Source organism: Anolis sagrei, chromosome 1, assembly GCF_037176765.1.
Source record: "Anolis sagrei isolate rAnoSag1 chromosome 1, rAnoSag1.mat, whole genome shotgun sequence".
Classification (NCBI taxonomy): Eukaryota; Metazoa; Chordata; class Lepidosauria; order Squamata; family Dactyloidae; genus Anolis; species Anolis sagrei.
In genome coordinates, this window is record NC_090021.1 from 239,492,669 (window position 1) to 239,511,447 (window position 18,779).

Sequence of the window (18,779 nt, forward strand, 5' to 3'; positions counted from 1 at the left end):
CTCAATTTTTCAAAACCAGATAGTTCTTCACACTAAAAAATGAATCTACTTTAAATCCAGCTTCTGCCTCCTGCAGAATTATGGGATTTGTAGTTTAGTGGGGCTGTTAACAGCTCCTCACTAAGCTACAAACCCCAGAATTCTGCAGGAGGCAGAAACTGGATTTAAAGTGGATTCATTCTCTAGGGTGATGAGGTCCCAAAACTGGATTTCCAGTCACTTTCACCATTTGTCTGTTGGCCTTTTTTGACACTTCATGCAGGTTACCAGAGTCCTAGAGGCAGAAAGCTGGTCTGCAGACCAACTGTGTTGCCCACCCCAAACTGAAACTGGTAATATAGAGTGTGGGTATTTTTCCATTGGCAATCTGAACAATGATAATTGTTGCCTTGATTGAAATTCAGGCATCCTGATTGAGAATTGCTAAGACCACAATTGTACAACATTTAACTTAAAACTGGCAGAAAAACCTCCACGGAGTTTTATTCAATAGAGTTTTTTTGGCGTGTCAGGAACGACTTGAGAAACTGCGTGGTGTGACAGAATTGGCTGTCTGCAAGGATGTTGCCCAGGGGATGCCCGGATGTTTTGATGTTTTACCATCCTTCTCTCATGTCCCCGCATGAGGAGCTGGAGCTGATTCGAACCTGTTGGTCTTCAGTCCTGCCAGCACAAGTGTTTAACCCACTGCACCACTGGGGGCTCCATTCAATAGAATGAAAACAAAATAGAATGAAAAAAGTCATTGCTATTCAGTCTCTGGACCTGTCCTTGAGACATTGCCTGCTGGACATTGACAAGTTTACCAGAAAGGACCACTGAGGAACAATTACTGTATAGTGTCAATCTCTGGCACAGCATAAAACAATAAAAGCCAGTTCCCCACGTCATATTGGTTGAGTGGCACTGGTTTAAGTTGAACACTGGTGCCATTAACTACAACATCTGTACTTAGAAAAACAAGGAATATTTTCTTATTTGGTTCACATATGACTATACTCAGGCTGTCAATGGAAAGCATCATGGCATCAGTCCAGTTTAGTGTGTGACCAGAAAGATGAACAGTTTTCATAAGTTTCTGGCACTGTGCATAATTTATGAATGGAAAACAGGAAGCTGAAACAAAAAACAGAAATGTGTGACGCCAATGTGCTTTTCAGAGGACAATGCCCTTTTGGAAGACATCTGGAGACCATGGTTTGAATCCCTACTTGGTCATGGAAACTCACTAGGTGACTTTGGGCAGATCATACTCTCTCAGTCCAGGGAAAGACAACGGCAACCTCCCCAAACAAATCTTGTCAAGAAAGCTCCATGGTAGAGTCACCATATGTTGGAAATGACTTGAAGGCACACAAAAGCAACAAGCCTTTTTGGAAATTCTACTTAACATTTGTTTCATATTCTAGAGCAAAGCATTAGCACTTTTGTTTCAACATACTGTGTAGGGGAAGGCTGTAGTGGGGGATAAATAAGAATGGGGAAATATTTCAGTGTAGTGTAGCCAGACCAAATGGCCGACAATCAACAATGTGGGAAAAATATTATTGGAAAAGTAGTATCTTCCTAGGGTCCTTCTACACAGCCATATAACCCAGAATATCAAAGCACACAATCCACAATATATGATTTTAACTGACCTTTCCACATAGCTGAATAAAATCCCACATTTTCCACTTTAAACTGGAATATATGGCAGCGTAGACTCAGATAAACCAGTTCAAAGTAGATATCCTGGAATTTTCTACCTTGATATTCTGGGTTATATGACTGTGGGGGAGGGCCCTGTGTTATCTGAGTCCACACTGCATTTAATTCAGTTCAATGTGGATTTTATGCAGAAGTGGAAGGGTCCCTAGAGAGATAGCTTGTTGTAGTGGTTTTGACATTGGACTAGAACCCCGTACACAAGGGTTTCAATCCCCTCTTGGCCATGGAAAACCACTGGGTGATCTTGGGCAAGTCACACACCCACAATAAGGTTGCCATCAGCTGGAAATGATTTGGAGATGCACAATAGCAAAATCAACAGTATTTTCCTCCTCCCATGACCATTAGCTAGATTTGCAGATCCAAATGCAGTCCAAACTATACTCTTCTCGAGGGTCTAGACACATTCACTGGTAAGGAAGTACAAACAAACCACTGCCCTAACAATTGCCTCCCCTGAGAAATTACAGTCTGTAACTAGAAATTAGCTATGGTCAACCAATTGTCAGTTTCAAAGACAAAGGACAGAAACAGCCCAAGCATGCAAAACTGCACAGAATGTTGTTTTAATCTCTTAAAAAGACAATTGTGATTTCAATTTCCCAAACTGTTTATTAGTTAAAAGCCATGCTAAACTCCAGGCATTAATTGGAATTATTTGAAAATGTATGGATTTGGGTTTTTTAGTTTGTGGAAATTTTTTGATTAGTCAGAAAACAGATCAACTAAATGGCAACCAAAGTAACTTGCTCATCTCTTTTGTATATAGCAGTGGTTCCCAAAATGTGGTACATGGACCATCAGTGGTCCCCAAGAACTAAAATGTGGTCCACAGCCTCACCATTACTATACCGTTGCAACAAGAGCGACAGGTCTCATAAAACTCTCTTATAGTGGCGAGGCTTATTAAATATGGTTTTCTGTGGGCGAGGAGATGGCGACTACTGGATGGCATATGTTCTGTATCAGAAACTAGAGCTGATATGGCAATTTTCAGAATCAGCACCCCAAATATCCAAACTGAATCTAAAGTTGACCAAAAACTGATTCGTAACCCTTTTGATACTAATGTTGGAGAGTGGTCCCTGGTCAGAAAAGGGTTGGGAACCATTGGTATATAGACCCTGTTGCAGAAAAAGAACTTTGTTTCATGTAGCATGTACAGAACAATGGTCTGAAAGCATTTAGATGCGGCATATAGACACATGTATCATGGATATATGGTTTCAGAGAACATCTCCTTTGGAGGCATGATTTTTCATCTGTCCCATTCACAATGTCATAATGTCTGAGCGACTTATGCCACTATAGAAACCAAAATCAACACTAATATGTATTATTTTATTTCCGTGCTTCAAGAAACTTCTGAAACAATGTAGCCCAGATTCTATACTACATCTCACTCAGATGTTTTATCAGAAAAGCTGCAACTTTTTGCACATGGAATTTAATACACAACCACAGTTAACCCAGTCTACAAAGCAAACTACAATAGTTATGGGGAGAAGTGGTCAGAGCGCCTATACTAATTGACAATTCTGGTAACTGCACAGGATTTCAAAAGTGGGTGGCCTGGTAAGAATTACCCAGAGGGAATATTCTACCGAGTGTTGGCCACATTACTCTATTTTTTCAAGTACTTGGGAAATTACAACAATTAACATTCATTACTGAATCAAAACTTCCATTTGCTGCTGACTGCTCAAGACAAGAGAAGCAGATCCAGCTTTCCTAAGGGCTCTTCCACACAGTCATATAACTCAGAATATCAAGGAAGAATAACCCACAATATCTGCTTTGAACTGGAATATCTGAGTCCACACTGCCATATATCCCAGTTCAAAGAAGATAATGTGGGATTTTATTCCCCTGTGTAGAAGGGACCTAAGAGCCTTCCAGACAGGCCCTATATCCCAGGATATGATCCCAGGTTTTCTGTTTATCCCAGATTATCTGGCAGTGTGGACTCATATAATCTAGTTTAAAGTAGAAAACCGGGAATCAGATCCTGGAATATAGGGCCTGTCTGGAAGGGCCCTAAGACTCTTGGAAATGCAAGTTGAAACTTTTCTGTAGGCAATGACAAAATCACAGCTCTGGAACTTCTTTTCGATGGCCGTTGTTGGATTATTTTATAATGATCACCCCCCACTACTATTTTGACAGGAGAAGTGTGATAAAGGATTTCTGGAAGTCAAGAAGGCAAGTGCTCAGACAAGGGACATTTAGGGTACATCTACTCCAGGTATGAGCAAAATTGGGCCCTCTGGATGTTTTGGACCTCAACTTCCACAATTCCTAACAGCCTCAGGCCTCTTCCATTTCCCCCTCAGCCACTTAAGTGGAAAAGGAAAGGGAGGGGCCTGAGGCTATTAGGAATTGTGGGAGTTGAACTCCAAAACACCCAGAGGGCCACAGTTGGCCCATGCCGGCTATAGACTGAATTCAGCTTGACACCATTTTAACAGCCATGGCTTCATACTATGGCATCTTGGAAGCTATTACTATTTATACCCTGCTTTTTCTATTTAGTATGTCTATACCCTACTCGAAGCAGCTTACAGTAAAAACCAAATGAAGTAAAATTCAAAACCTAAAAATATACAAGCATTATATACAAATATACAAAAAGGGTAATATTAAAAAGTAAACAGTTAAAATCCTTAAAGGCTGGTTTAAAAATGTACTGAAGGCTATGTAGTTTGACAAGGGGCCTCATCGCAATAGAGAATGAATCCACTTTAGATCCAGTTTCTGCCTCCTGCAGAGTTCTGGGGTTTATGGTGAGGCTGTTAAAGGCTCCTCCCTAAATTACAAACCCCAGAATTCTGCAGGAGGGAGAAACTGGATCTAAAGTGGATTCATTCTCTATTGCGATGAAGGAGAAGGTCTTGAGCAGGGGTCCTCAAACTAAGGCCCAGGGGCCGGATGCGGCCCTCCAAGGTCATTTGCCTGGCCCTCGCTCAGGGTCAACCTAAGTCTGAAACAACTTTAAAGCACACAACAACAATCCTATCTCATCAGCCTAAAGCAGGCCCACACTTCCCATTGAAATACTAAAAAGTTTATATTTGTTAAATTTGTTCTTCATTTTAATTATTGCATTGTTTTTAAGTGTTTTTTTTTTTGCACCACAAATAAGATATGTACAGTGTCCATAGGAATTCATTCATGCTTTTTTCAAATTATAATCTGGCCTTTCAACAGTTTGAGGGACGGTGACCTGGTCCTCTGTTTAAAAAGTTTGAGGACCCCTGCACTAACGAATGAATCCACTTTAGATCCAGTTTCTACCTCCTGCAGAATTCTGGGACTTGTAGTTTAGTGAGGTTGTTAAAGGCTCCTTCCTAAACTACAAACCCCAGAATTCTGCAGGAGGCAGAAACCAGATTTAAAGTGGATTCATTCTCTACTGTAATGAAGGAGAAGATATTAAGTCTTCTGTGCCCAAGGATGCTGGAGCCTCAGCAAACTACAACTCCCGCCTTGGCAGTTAAAACCGGGGCCAAACTGCATTAATGCTACAATATAGATGAGGAAACACGTGCTTGGTGCAGGAAGGAGGGGAAGGTTATAAAACACAGGCAGAGAAGTCCTGACATGGAAGGGAAAGACAACACAGGGAAAACACAGCTCCCTCCTCAGTGTGGAAACAACACAAGGGGAAACACAACTCTCTCCTCAGTGTAGGAAGGTTCCCAGCCAGAACTAACACATTGTGAAAGCGAAGGAGCCCTTCCCAAACGCGACAATTCATGTAATTCGATACAGAAACGTCGGTGATTGTCTGAAGCCAGGGCACAGAACAAATGTTCACTGTCGTGGAAGCCAGACAGACAGACCCAACTTCTCCCTCTCTCTCTCTCTTTCCTCCTCCTCTGTTTTGCCAAGTGTTACGTTTCACAAGTCAGGCGAGTCTCTCTCTCTCTCTCTCTCTCTCCTTCCTCCCCCTTCCAAACTCTTTCTCTTTTTGTCTCCGCCTCCCGACTTTTAAAATAAAGGGAAAGACCAGCGTCTCTCTTCCTCTTTCCCCTTTAGCGCCCCCCCCCCCCCTCTGAGGAGACGATGCCAAAAGTTTGATTCCGGCCGGGATCTCGACACCCGACACCAACAGCGCCTCCAAAACTCCAGGGAAATCTCTGCGTCGAGGGCCGCAAAAAAGGAGGAGGAGGAGGAGGAGGAGAAAGAGGGAGAGAGGAAACTTTTGTCTGGCTCCGGAGGCGCAAAAGGGCGCTCGGAAAAGCCCCCCGCGCCTAGGCAGGAAACGGGGTGTGGTGGGAGGGGGAGTGGGGGGGAGCCCCTCAAGGCCGGTGCTTTTCGGGGTTCAGGGAAAACGCCTCCCCCCCCCCCCTCCGAGGGAAACTTTGCTTCCTCTGCCATCTGGAGCGGGGCTCCCCGCGCCTCCCCTTCCCTCCCACGGCAGCCCCTCGGTGAGGAGGTCTCTTTGGGGAGTTGCCCCGAACTCGTTCCCTTCTTTCCTTCCCCCCCCCCCCCCCGAGTCTGCGGAGCGGCTCACTCACCCGCGACGGCGCCCACGGGGCAGCGGAGGAGCAGCGGCCAGGCGGCCAGGAGCAGAGCCCGGAGCCAGAGCGGCAGAGCCCGCAGCCGCCGCCGCCGCCTCCTCCTCTCCGCCGCCGCCTCCATGTTGTTGAGTGTGCCGCCGAGGCAGCAGCAGCGCCTGCCCACGGGCTCCTCAGGCGGGCTCCATGCTCGCTCGCTCGCTCCTGCCTCCCTGCGCGCCGCCGCCGCCGCCGCGCTGGGCCAGCAGGGAAGGGGAAGGACGAGGAGGGGAGGAGGGGCGGCGCTCCCAGAAACGCCCCCTGACTCTCCTCCGGCGGGAAGGAGGAGGAGGAGGGAGGAGAGGGAGAAAAAAGAGGGAAGCCCCACGCGCCAAGCCCCGCCCCTCCTTCCTTCCCTCCCTCCCTCCCTCCTTCCCAAGCTCCGGGCCCTTGCCTCTAGGGCTGCTGCTGCGGCTGCTGCTACTGCTGGGAAGAGAGCGCCAGGTGGTGGTGGAGGAGGAGGAGGAAGAAGAGGAGGAGGAGGCGGAGGAGGCGGCTCCCTCAGGTGGGGCCCCTGGCAAAGTCAACACCGGGCTGGCTGGCTCGCGCTCTCATATCTATATACATACACACACACACAGAGGACACAGCTCTCTCTCACTCTCTCTCTCACACACATATACACACACTTTAAACACATTTCTCCCATATAAATATATCCACATATACACACAAACAATCAACAAATTTTTTCTAGGATGCTTCAAAACAAGGCTTTGGGGTAAAAAAATGAGGGTTGCTGGAACACAAATGGGAAAGGCCTCCAGTTGTGTAGAAGAAGTGTTGCTTGTTGCACAAGAAGCAAAACCTGCCAAAATACAGGAGGTGTTCCTAGTTTTCAGCCTGGTAACTCTATAAAAACAAATGAATCCACAGAAGACTTTGCAATTTCTGAAGAGCGAGAAGTTGTCACTGATTTCTTTGTTACTGAAAATGATGCACCAGGACAACAAAATGGCTCTAAGGCCAGGCAAACCCATCAGCAGAAATTCCCCAGATTTCAAGCACCTCTGCATTAAATTTGAGCCAGGAAATAGCATGTTGTCATAAGACAGTGATTACACAGTTTGTTGCCTTTATTTGTGTTCAAAGGAATTTGAAAATGTCAAACTGATTCTGTTCAATGAATTATCATGGACCAAGAGGTCACTGGGAATTAGAGGGTGGTGGTTGCTAGCCTTGTTTGCCTGTTGCAGCAAAAACAACAGAAATTCCTGTGACACCTTCAAGATTAAGACTTTTCTGTATCATAAGCTTTCATGGATTGTAGGCCCACTTGGTTGGATGCATACTATTGCCTTAGCTGGCATGTTATTATAGAGAGAGAGGTATGCTAGGGTGAGGGATCACTGAAGAGTGGTGGATCATTAATATATCACTGGCTTTTAACAAACTGTACTTGGGTGGTTGTACATGACTATTGTGGGAACAATTAGAACAAATCATTCTTCTCTTTCTAAAGGCTTTCATATTTAAAATAATGCCACATCTTTTTTATGGCAATGATATTCAAAATGGGAATCTACATGCCATCGTATGCCAGTCCCTTGAGTGTTTTCCTGAGAGGAAGAAGCAATAGGAACCAGGAGGGACAAACAAAGTATTAATCCCTGGCACACTCCGAGAAAAATTGATGATGGATTGTTGTAAGTTTTTCGGGCTGTATGGCCATGTTCCAGAAGCGTTCTCTCCTGACATTTCGCCTGCATCTATGGTAGGCATTCTCAGAGATTGTGAGGATATTGTTTATACTTCTGTGACCACAGAATCAAAATTCAAAGGTGTCTCTTTCCCTGTCATCAAAGTTTTGTTGTTGTGTGCCTTCAAGCTATTCGCAATTTATGGGAATTCTAAGGTTCGCAGCTTGGGAGTTCTCCTGGACTCATCGCTGAGCCTGGAACCCCAGGTTTTGGCGGTGGCCAGGGGAGTTTTTGCACAATTAAAACTTGTGCACCAGTTGGGCCTGTTCCTTGGGAAGTCAAACTTGGCCACGGTGATCCACATTCTCGTTATATTGAGAATAGATTACTGCAACATGCTCTACATGGGGTTGCCTTTGAGGGAAGCTGTCCAATGGGCAGCAGCCAGATTGCTCACCAGAGCGGTGTACAGGGAGCACACAACTCCCGTTACATCAGCTCCACTGGCTGCCAGTATGCTTTTGAGTACAATTCAAAATGCTGGTTTTAGCCTATAAAGCCCCAAATGATTCCGGCCCAGCTTACCTATCCGAACATATCTCCCTCTATGACCCACCTCGGAGATTAAGATCATCGGGGGAGGCCCTGCTCGTGGTCCCACCTACCTCGCAAGCAGGACTGGTGGGGGTGAGAGACAGGGCCTTCTTGATGGTGGTCCCTTGCCTATGGAACTCCCTCCCCAATGAAATTGGATTTACCCCATCCCTCCTGACCTTCAGGTTACAAGCTTTCAGCCAGTCATGGGAGTAGTGAAATATGAGACTAAATATATATATATAATGACCAGCCCTGGAGTACAATTTGGATCATGTGATTTTAATTGATGTTTTAATGCTATGTTTTTAAATGGGTTTGGTTTCAACTTTTTTTTATTTACCGATGTATTAATATATGGCATTGAATTGTTGCCTTTATGACAATTTATGATCTGCTCTTATCCCAACCCCAATACTTTTAATATTAAAGCATGGCATGCTGATGATTAACAACCCTTCAGATGTACCCTTGAAAACCTGTGATAAAAAATTATATATATGGAATTGTTGCCTTTGTAAGGCCTCCCTGAGTCCCCTTCGGGGTTGAGAAGGGCGGGATATAAATGTGGTAAATAAATAAAGAAATAAATTTAGGGGGTTGAGAGTATATGATTTGCCTAAGGACAACCATGGCAGAGTGGGGTGTTTGAATCCTGTTCTTCAAAGTTGTAGTTCAACTCTCAAACAACTAAGCCACACAGTCTCAATGTTTACTACATTTTAATGTAAAATCCAGGGTCTTTCTAATTACTGGCTTCAGCTACACTGTGGAGAACCAGGCCAAATCTCCATTCAGCCATGCAGATCACTCAGTGATACTGAATGAAATTACAATTGTGTGAATCACTTGTAACGTCACAGTATTGTTGTGAGGATACAGATGGAATGGGGCTATCTATGCCACCTCGAGCTACTTTGGAGAAAAGAAAAATGTTAGTGTTGCATATACAATGGAACCTTGACTTAAGAGCATCCCAACTTGCAAGCCTTTTAAGTTAAGAGCCATCGCTTGGCCTGGGGTTCGCTTTTACATAAGAGCAGCATTTTGAGTGAACAGCTAGCCCTGGAAGTAGCACTAGCGTGAGAGTACAGGGCTTTAGGGTTTCAAGAGAGCAGCCTACGTGCCTCTGTGCCTCACTCCTGGTGCTCTTGACCTTTTTGGGAGATTGCTGTCTGTTTTGCTCCTGTTCGCTTTGGGAGATTGCTGTCCTCTTTGCTCTTGTCCACTTTGAGGAACTTTGGGTTAGTTGATTTTGTGTGGTTTTTATTCCTGGTACATTTGGTTTCATGAAGAGAGAGGGAGAGAGGGCAAGAGAGGGAGGGAGGCTGGAATGAGTACAGTATGAAGAAAATGATGCTTTTGTCTCTTCACTTTGTGTTTTGTGCTTCCTTGCCACAATTTTGTGCTTCTACCATTTAATGTTGATATACATTTTATTTTAAAACTCATAACAAAACATTGGGGGGGGGGAGAACAATTAATAGCATTTCAGTGCATTTCAATGGGAAAATTCACTTTGAGATAAGAGCTATTTGAGTTAACAGCTCAGCCACTGAACTAATTAAACTCTTTAGTCAATCTATCATTGTAACCACAATTGGATAGATGGTCTCAGATAAACTTAAAGGTAGTTTCCATTTTGCCTGTTTTCTCTGTAGGATTAATAAGTAATTCAATAGAATCCAAATTGTGTTGTGACTAGAGTGTTCCCTGTTTTCTTCTAAAATTTTGGTCCTGCAGAGATGGTTCTGATTTTGTATTCTGAGAAGGCATTTTAAGCTACTAGAAGGATGGGAAGATTTTACCATCCTTCTGCAAAGGAAATATCAAGACTATTATCTCTCTATCACTTCTTCAGGAATAAGACATTGAACAAAATGGTGACCCTGTTACTATGCTTGCACATGCACATAGGTTTGTTCACAACTGATCCACACATCTAATTGAAATTAATGAAACTGAATCCGTACATCTATTCAGAAATAAGTTAAGTGCTGAGTTAAATAACCATCATTTCCGGGATTGTCTGCCCTGGATTATGTTTATAGCCATTGTTTGGTTGTTGTCCTGTTTACCTAAGGTTTTTTTTTAAATCACACCCAAAATGTTTTGAATTCTTATATAAAGCAATAGGAAAATATTTGGAAAGGTTTTAAAAATTCCTTCTTTACTTGACCTTTGCATTCATGTGAGAATTGTTGGGCTTGCTTTTAGAATTGTTACAAAAATGTTGTTCGGTTTCTTTGGAAGAAAATGTGGAAGTTAAACCTATTTTAAATTAGATTGCAAGTTTAAACCTCTGTTGCTTTTATACAGAAAATGACTTTAGGTAGTATGTAAGACCATAAACAGCAAAGCTTTGGCATAAAGAACTTGCAATAATACATAGATCCTGGTAACTCTTGAGCAAACAATCTTATAGCCCTACCCTTTTAAATATAAGACCTAGCTGTAGCTTATTTTGTTTGTTTAGGTATAGATAAAAGCAGTCCAAACAGTGTTCAAAAGCAGCAGTGTTGATCAGGTGTTGCAACAATTTATTGCATCAAAGTAACCTAGGATTAGTCATTTTATCTAGAATCGTGAAAGAAGGACAGCAGTACAAAGTACTAAATCACAAATTGAAGTGTGGACACTTTAGTCCCCTATTGGATAGAGAAGCTGTGTAAGTGCCCATCCCTAATTTATTGGCCTCAAGGTATTCAGGACCACAAGTAGGACCTTAGCATTAGGTAGAGAGAAGTAGATGTTTTTGGGCAGCAAATTTAAATAAGCAGCAATTTATTAATTATTTGGTTTGCTATTTTGGAGACCTGATCTACTCCTCCTTAGAACAGCAATTTCCAAAAATGGTATTGAGGTTACTCAGGGTCTAGTTTTCTTCTTCATTGTAATTTAACACATTAGTGCTTTCTGTTAATGGTTCATTGCATTAGTGATATGCTGTTTAAAGAGATAAACATGTTAGTTTGTTTCCAACATGAAAACATATATAGGAATCCTATAGCACCTTCAGTGTATGTGTGTGTCCCATTTCACACAGAGATTTAATTGGGCTGGTCCTGTGCAAGACTGATTCTACAAAAAAAAAGTTTTAAATTATAGCTATTTGCATTTGAGTACTCTAACTTCATATTTATTCAGCTATGCCTGACATAGAACTATATGAACAGAAGTGCATTAATTGGGTTGCACAAAATGAAAATCAAAGGAAAACTGGCTAGACTTTGAACTGCAACAAACAGTAGATCCCCAAGCACTGGCCAATTTGCCCTTTAACATCACCTGACAAAAGCGTAATATGAAATGATTATTTAAAAAAATAAATATAATAATTTCATAGCAGTTTTGCCTTTGATTTAAGACTCTCGAGTTCTGTTTAACTCTTGCTGAGGTACCAATTCAGTCTGAGAGGCATTTGTGGTGGGCATGACTTTAAACATTACAGCCATGCCCTGAGAATGTAGGGAGGATGAACCCATGGAAAGCAGGTTCCCAAGATATTATGGTGACATGCACCAAAGTTTGTCTCAAAATGTTTAACCTACTCAAAGATCCTAGGCAAAGATCCAAACATACCTCGAGGCACTTTGATGATAAGAAAAAGAATAGTAGGGATGATATTCATAACCCTCTTACCAAAATGGGGGCCTAACTTGTGCCCACAAATGCTGTACTGTCAGGGTTAGTCATATTATTAGGCAGAATAAAACATCTTCCTAAGACAGCACATTTATGGTGGAGAACATGTGCAAGGAAGAGAAATGGAATCCTATCTGTATCTGCACCTTCCCTTCTAAAACTTTTTTTCTGTACAGTCTTCTGGTACAGTATAAAATACGAATAGATTATGTCACAGGGAGAACCACACTTGTCTCTCCCCAACCTGCAGTTTAAATGTTTCCCTAACCCTCTTGGTTGGGATACATTGGCAACTGCACCAGACAGATAACCATAGGTTCCTATCATGCCACATTTGGCTCTATGTTTCGGTTATATATAAAAGGAGCAGGTATTGCAATTTCCAGCAGCATAATTAGGGAACTGCAGTTGAACAACATCTGGAGGGCCACATAATTCTTGTGGTTCATGTTTTACATCATGAACTACAAGATGTAGAACAATATAATGTAAGTAAAAGGAGGAGCAGAAACATCAACAACAGGTAAAACTAAGCACCTTCGTGGGTGTCCTCAAAGCATTTTAATTTATTAAAAGGTTAGAATGTTCTAAGCTATACTAGGGTCCTATCTATACTGACTGTTCAGTGCAGTTTCAAAGCTAGCCTCATACTGTAGTTCGCCAGACAATAAACCTCCACAAAAGCACATGAAAGAAAGCCCTTCTTTCAGTTCGTACACAAGTCAAAGCCCACGCTTTTGCTGCTGGGTGTCTAGATGCCCTTCCAGAACCTTCCAGGAGGACAGGGAGACACTCACACCCCCTCCACAAGCCTCCTTAAGAACAGGGAAAAAATAAAATAACTTATCCGGCTGCCACTAAACTGCTGCTGGCCCTCTTCTGGCACACAGAAATGACACGCCAGGAGAAGGGGGGACCAGGAGGGATTTTCCTCCTCCCTCTCCCTCTTTAGGCATGTATTTTCTATGCTTCAGCCTGGAAAACATGAGAGGGTTGTGCAGACAGCCCCGTCAGGAGTCCGAGAACTTCTGAGGGAGCAGTCAAGACAGGCTCCGTACTGGGTTGGACCTGGATCTTTCCAGTATCAAATTACTTTGGGACAAAGCCGGGTTTTCCAGCTTTGTCCCAAAGGAATTTGTTTTTACCTGAAGCATCATTTGGATGCCCCATGCAAAAATCCAGGAGGACACGCATTTTCCACCCTGTGCAGATGCGCCCTGTGGTTTGTCTAGTCATCATCCAGATCTAAAACTGGTTCCAGGATGTCCTGTATAAGCACATTATTCAACACTGGTTTGAAACTGCATTAAATTGTCAGTATAGATGGAGTTTAAATTCCTAAAATCTGCTTTTAAGATGTCCAGGCTGAATGCCAAATAAGTGGCCATTTAAGGGGAAATTAAATATACCTGACACATATAGTTCAATAGGAAGTACATACCTATAACTGATTTTCTTTAGCCATCTTTGGGAATATCTACACCACACAATTTTATCAGTTTCATACCATTTTAATTGTTCTGGCTAAATTATAAAGGAATACTGGGATTTGTAGTTTTGTGCCATACTTAGAATTCTCTACCAAGGAATTCTAATGCTGGATTTCAAGAGACCATACTAGAGAATTGTAAGTCCTTCTCCAGACTACAAATCCTAGTGTTCCAGAGGATGGAGCCATAGCAGTTAAAATGCTATAGTAGTTAGACAATGTGGATTTACCCAACAACTGAGGATGAGCAACTTGGTTGAGATTTTCATCCTCCCACTCCCTATTCCTCTCATCATTGCATCTGAATTGTTTTCCTTGCTCCTGCACTACTATGCATGTTCTTCACCAGCAAATGAGTTCACATTCATATGTTTCAGTTTTATTTGTTTTACTGATTTTTTTGTCCAGATTCTCTTTACTTATTTTTCTGAACCACCCAAAGTATTCCAGAAATCTTAGTTAAAAGTCCCTTCAATAATTTCTACTTTTTCATTATAGGTGTTTGAAGTGGGTTAATTGTTAATTTTTAGGGTATGGAAAATCTATTTTAGAGTAAAACTGCCAAAACAAAATAAAAAAATCCATCAACTTTCAGGGCAATGTTTTCTGAACTATTTCTAAGAAAGGAAGGGACACCTCTGGGGACACCAGATGACATGTTTTAATTGTTTATGTATAATCAAATATGAGATTTAAGATATTTAAAGTTTGTACATAACCTTTAAATGAATTTTAATATTAATAATATTTTAACTTTATAAATTGTTTGTTTTTAAATCTTATATTTATATAAATTGTATAAACAATTGTTTTTAATCCTATGTGAAGTGTTTTGTATTGCTTTTAATTTGTATTGCTTTAAATATATTGTTCCATTGAGTCCCATTATAGTAAGAAAGGTGGGATATGAAGGAACAAATGGTTAAATGATAAATAAACTCCTACCAGCATTTTTGAGCATCAACACTAAGAAAGTATTGTGGAAGGTGTAGTCCACAGGACCGGGAAGGCCAGTGGTTCTTAACTTTTGTATTAAAATTTGCAATCCCTGTATAATAATCTCATGTTATTGCACTTAACACACAGTGAGGATGTAGCAGAGAGATTTGCCCTGTAGGTGGCAGCAATGAGTCCCATTATCATTACTCAAAGTGAAAAGAGTTTACGGATTATATTAACATTCAGAAGATGTATGAACTTTTTCTGTCAATATAGTTAACTTGTTTTTAACACATTTCATTTAAGAAGCCTTTGCATCAATTTGATAGTGGCAACTTTTGCTCAGGCAAATCAATTTGACCATATCGTTTACTTTCAGTGCTGACAAAATCCAAAGAACTACACAACTAGCTTAATATGCCTTTGGCAATGTTCTGTTTGCAATAGTTGAGTATATTCCTTGTCCCTCTTGACATGCTCTTCTAAAAGGCAATGCTTAAAAGATGCCACATGATACGTCATAACAAGGAAGGAAAGAAACAAAACCTTCAAAATGCGACAGGTACACAGAAGCCCCAAAGTTGGCTTTTTGAATCCTGTTTGCTGTCTACTATAAAAAATATAAGGGTCTACAGACAAAACTAGAGGTCTCAATGTATTATGCACTGTACCTAACTCAAGTAAGAAACCTGGCCATGTTGTAATGTATATCTAGATGACCATGAGATATGCAGTACATCTCAAGCTATATGATGTGGAGAGACTGGACATTTTTCACTTCAGTGTGTCAGGAACTGGCATCATATTTGTGCCCATTGGCTTACAGTCATTTCTTGCTTTCCTGGGAACTTGCTAGAGACGAGCAGCCAAAGGTTCAGAGACTAGAGCCAGCCCACAGACGACCACTTTGAGTAGCATTACAATGCTACTCAAGAGCTCATAAGCCATGAAAAACAGCCTCTCTAAGCCCCTTCCCAGAAAGATGATTCAGAGGATACCATGGTCAATGTTCAATGGTCACAAAAGTCACGAAAAGTTCCAAGAGAACCAACAGGGACGGACTCCCTCTGTTCAGTTCTCTGCGTAGGTCATCCACCTTTCTAGTTTTTTCTTCCATTCCAGAAAGGAAAGAGTTGCATTGTACCGTCATACACTAAAAAATGCTCCAATAATTGCTGAATTTTGGCTGCAATTACAGCAGCAGTAGAAATCTTGGCAACCAACAAATTTCAATAGTAGCATTGAACCCCCCAGTGGGTTGGGGGTGGAGATTATTCTTGCTCTAGGATGAAGGCTGCCTTTATGTACCTCTCTTCTGTAGGGCTCCTGCGTCACATAGCCCCATGATGCCTGTAATTTCAGTTTCTAATCATTCTTTCCATTGCACTGTTCAAGGTCTTCTCACTGGTAGCACACCATTTATAGATTTCCCTTTCTATCTGGCACTAACATTAAGCACCAAATATATCTTTGTTTTCCAAGTATTTTGAATGATTTAATGTATCTTTTATTTAACTCATTACTATTTATTTAAACAGGGTTGGGCATTAAGATCTCCCATATTTTAAGAAGGCACTGTGTGGTCTGTAGTGGGGATCAAGAGGTAGGGTAGGCCTAATTTGGAAGGTTAGGCTCTGCCATTTTCAGTAGCAATCATGAGTTGTACCAGCAAACAGCAGGGCTTTGTTGTTCAAGTGTATTACAAGAACAACCGTTCTGTGATTACAATGCAGAGAGTGTTCTGTACACACATTGCATTCAGTTGAAATGTATCTGTACAATTTTTGCTATGGATTTCTAATCCTTAGCCAACTGGATCCACACTGAAAAGAAAATTCCTGGCAGACCTAGAACCATTAGAACGCCAGAAAATGTGGAAGCAGTAAGAGCATCCACTTAGCAATCGCCAGAGCGATCAGCTCATAAACATGCCATGGTCCTGGGAATATCAGATTGGAATTGGAGGTGGATTCTGCATGCAGATTTAAAACTGCATCCTTACAAAATGATGTCTCTGATCTGATTTTTAACAACCATTAAAACAAAAGTGTCTTATGTACTTTTCAGAAATATATACATTTTTTTCTAGATAGCTTCATTCATTTTTATACCCCTTCAAAATGTAGGCGATTTTTATACCCCAACCTATATTTTATTTACACATTTTATGTTGTTTTTGCAAACTGTTACTATGACAATTTTGGGCAAGGTTACATACATGTACAGTAGCTATAAAATCTACTTAAACAGATACCCACCACCTTTCAAACTTTGACCTGGTTACAGAGATCTTTTTTCTCTTTATTAAGTAATTTATAAATATTGCAAAAGGATCAATATTCATTGATTTCAACATCAAATACATGTTAACTAGACCTCCTAACACTTGCATACGTGAGAGGTTCAGGTCCTGATTTCAGAGTACTTGTCGTATCTTTCTCTTATATTTAACTTTATACTGATATGGTTATCTAGGCATTGCTCCTTTTGAATAAGAATTCTCCCCCCCCCCCCCCCAATGTCAGCTATGAACATATTTTAGGCATCCAAAGAAAATAGGAAGAGGTTCCCAAGGGGATGTGAACATAACAAATACAAGACTTCTAGGTGTGAATGAGTCTTATGTCTCACTCTTTACATTAGAAAATTTTTGCAAGGGGGGGGATTCCTATTCAATATGATAGTCAGTGGCCATTGGTCTGACGAATCATAACCACCATATTTTGACATGGGACAACTACACTTTCCCCAAGTCTTAATTGCTCTGCTCAGTTTCGGTCTTTCTTTTCAATGCTCAAAATCTGTTATAAAAAACCTCACAGATATTCTACACCTGGCACAATTATAGCCACTGCTCCAAATAAATAGCGAACTAATTAAATAATGTTCAATTTTCCCAGGAAGTGATGATGTTACACTAGTCATGGTGCAAATATTGACCTTGGCTCTGGAATAATCTCTGGCACTGGGAACTGAAAAACAACCCAGGCAGTTTCAAGAAACACCAGCTATAAGGCAAGACCCACGGTGTATAGGAATCCAAACACTCCTTTCCAGAAGTCATCTAAATTCTGATATTTCTGAAATCACATCTGACCCATTTGACCATCCCTGCCAATATACTACCTCTGGTGCTACTATCTAATTTTTGGCTAATGCTCAAGTTGGCAGAGACCAAATGGTACCTCTGAACTCTAAGCCAAGAGAATTTCACAGAATAATCCAGCTGCAAGAAATGGAACAGTTACATACTTACTAACTCCAGAAACTCTGCAGTTAATAATAATAGTGGCCAAAGTCCTGAGGCATGTGGGAATCATTTAAGCATTCTCAGTCAAACAAACATACCCCATATCACACCAGAATTGCTTTTGAATGTCCCTGCACTTGAAAAGAGACTTACCACTTGGCACAGAAGGGCTATAGAAGACAAATACAAGTCCACCCATCCCATTGGCAGGTAGAACGAAGGGCACATCTGCACTGACCATTTAAGTCGGTTTCAAAGCATTATTGAAGAAAGTGCTTTCACTGTGCAGATAGGAAATCCTGGAACATGTTTGAGGCCCAGGAAACAGAAGATTGGTTTTCCTATGGTTTTTGTATGTACTGCAGAAGATCACATTCCCACTTGCTTAAGATGTTTTGTTCCCGTTTTCTAAAGAGTGTCACCCTTTGTCTTCTCAGTGCTCCTGTGGCTCAACTGTATCAGCACATACTCAGCAGGCATAGTTTATCAAAGAATAAGGATTAATGGAATGCTAATTGAAGAAAACAGACAAAAAGAGTTTCAAACTTACATTTTAGAAAAGGGGAAGTTATTAAGCCACAAACATACATATTCTGTCCAAAACACATCAATTGAGAAAGTGAATAATATTTTTAAGAAAGTTGCAAGCAATTATTTCATAACTACAAAAGATTAGCAGACCCAGATATAAAAATACATCTAAAGAGTTTATATCGCACTCTCTTAATGAAATCAAGTGAGTAATGTATCTTGCCATCCACTTCTATGATTGTGTTGTGTGAAGACCCCCAGGAGAAGCAATCTGAGATTTTTAAAGCCAGAAAAGGGGCAGCATTAGGATATGTGCACAGCCAGTGTGGTGTGGTGGTTTAACTACTGGAGTATAAGCCTGGAGACCAGAGAAAATCCCCACTCAGCCATGGAAATCCATGAGTGACCTTGGGAGAGTCACA

General features: G+C 41.4%; 1 protein-coding gene across 1 annotated transcript in view; it reads right to left on the reverse strand.

The window, feature by feature from the left end:
* Window positions 1-6,488, reverse strand: part of LRP5 (LDL receptor related protein 5) — a 139,583-nt gene extending 133,095 nt beyond the window's left edge. Inside the window, exon 1 of the mRNA XM_060769762.2 lies at window positions 6,231-6,488. Within this exon, the coding sequence (XP_060625745.2) occupies window positions 6,231-6,354 (124 nt within the window). The 5' untranslated portion in view covers window positions 6,355-6,488. The remainder of the gene's footprint in view (window positions 1-6,230) is intronic.
* Between the last annotated feature and the right edge of the window lie 12,291 nt (window positions 6,489-18,779).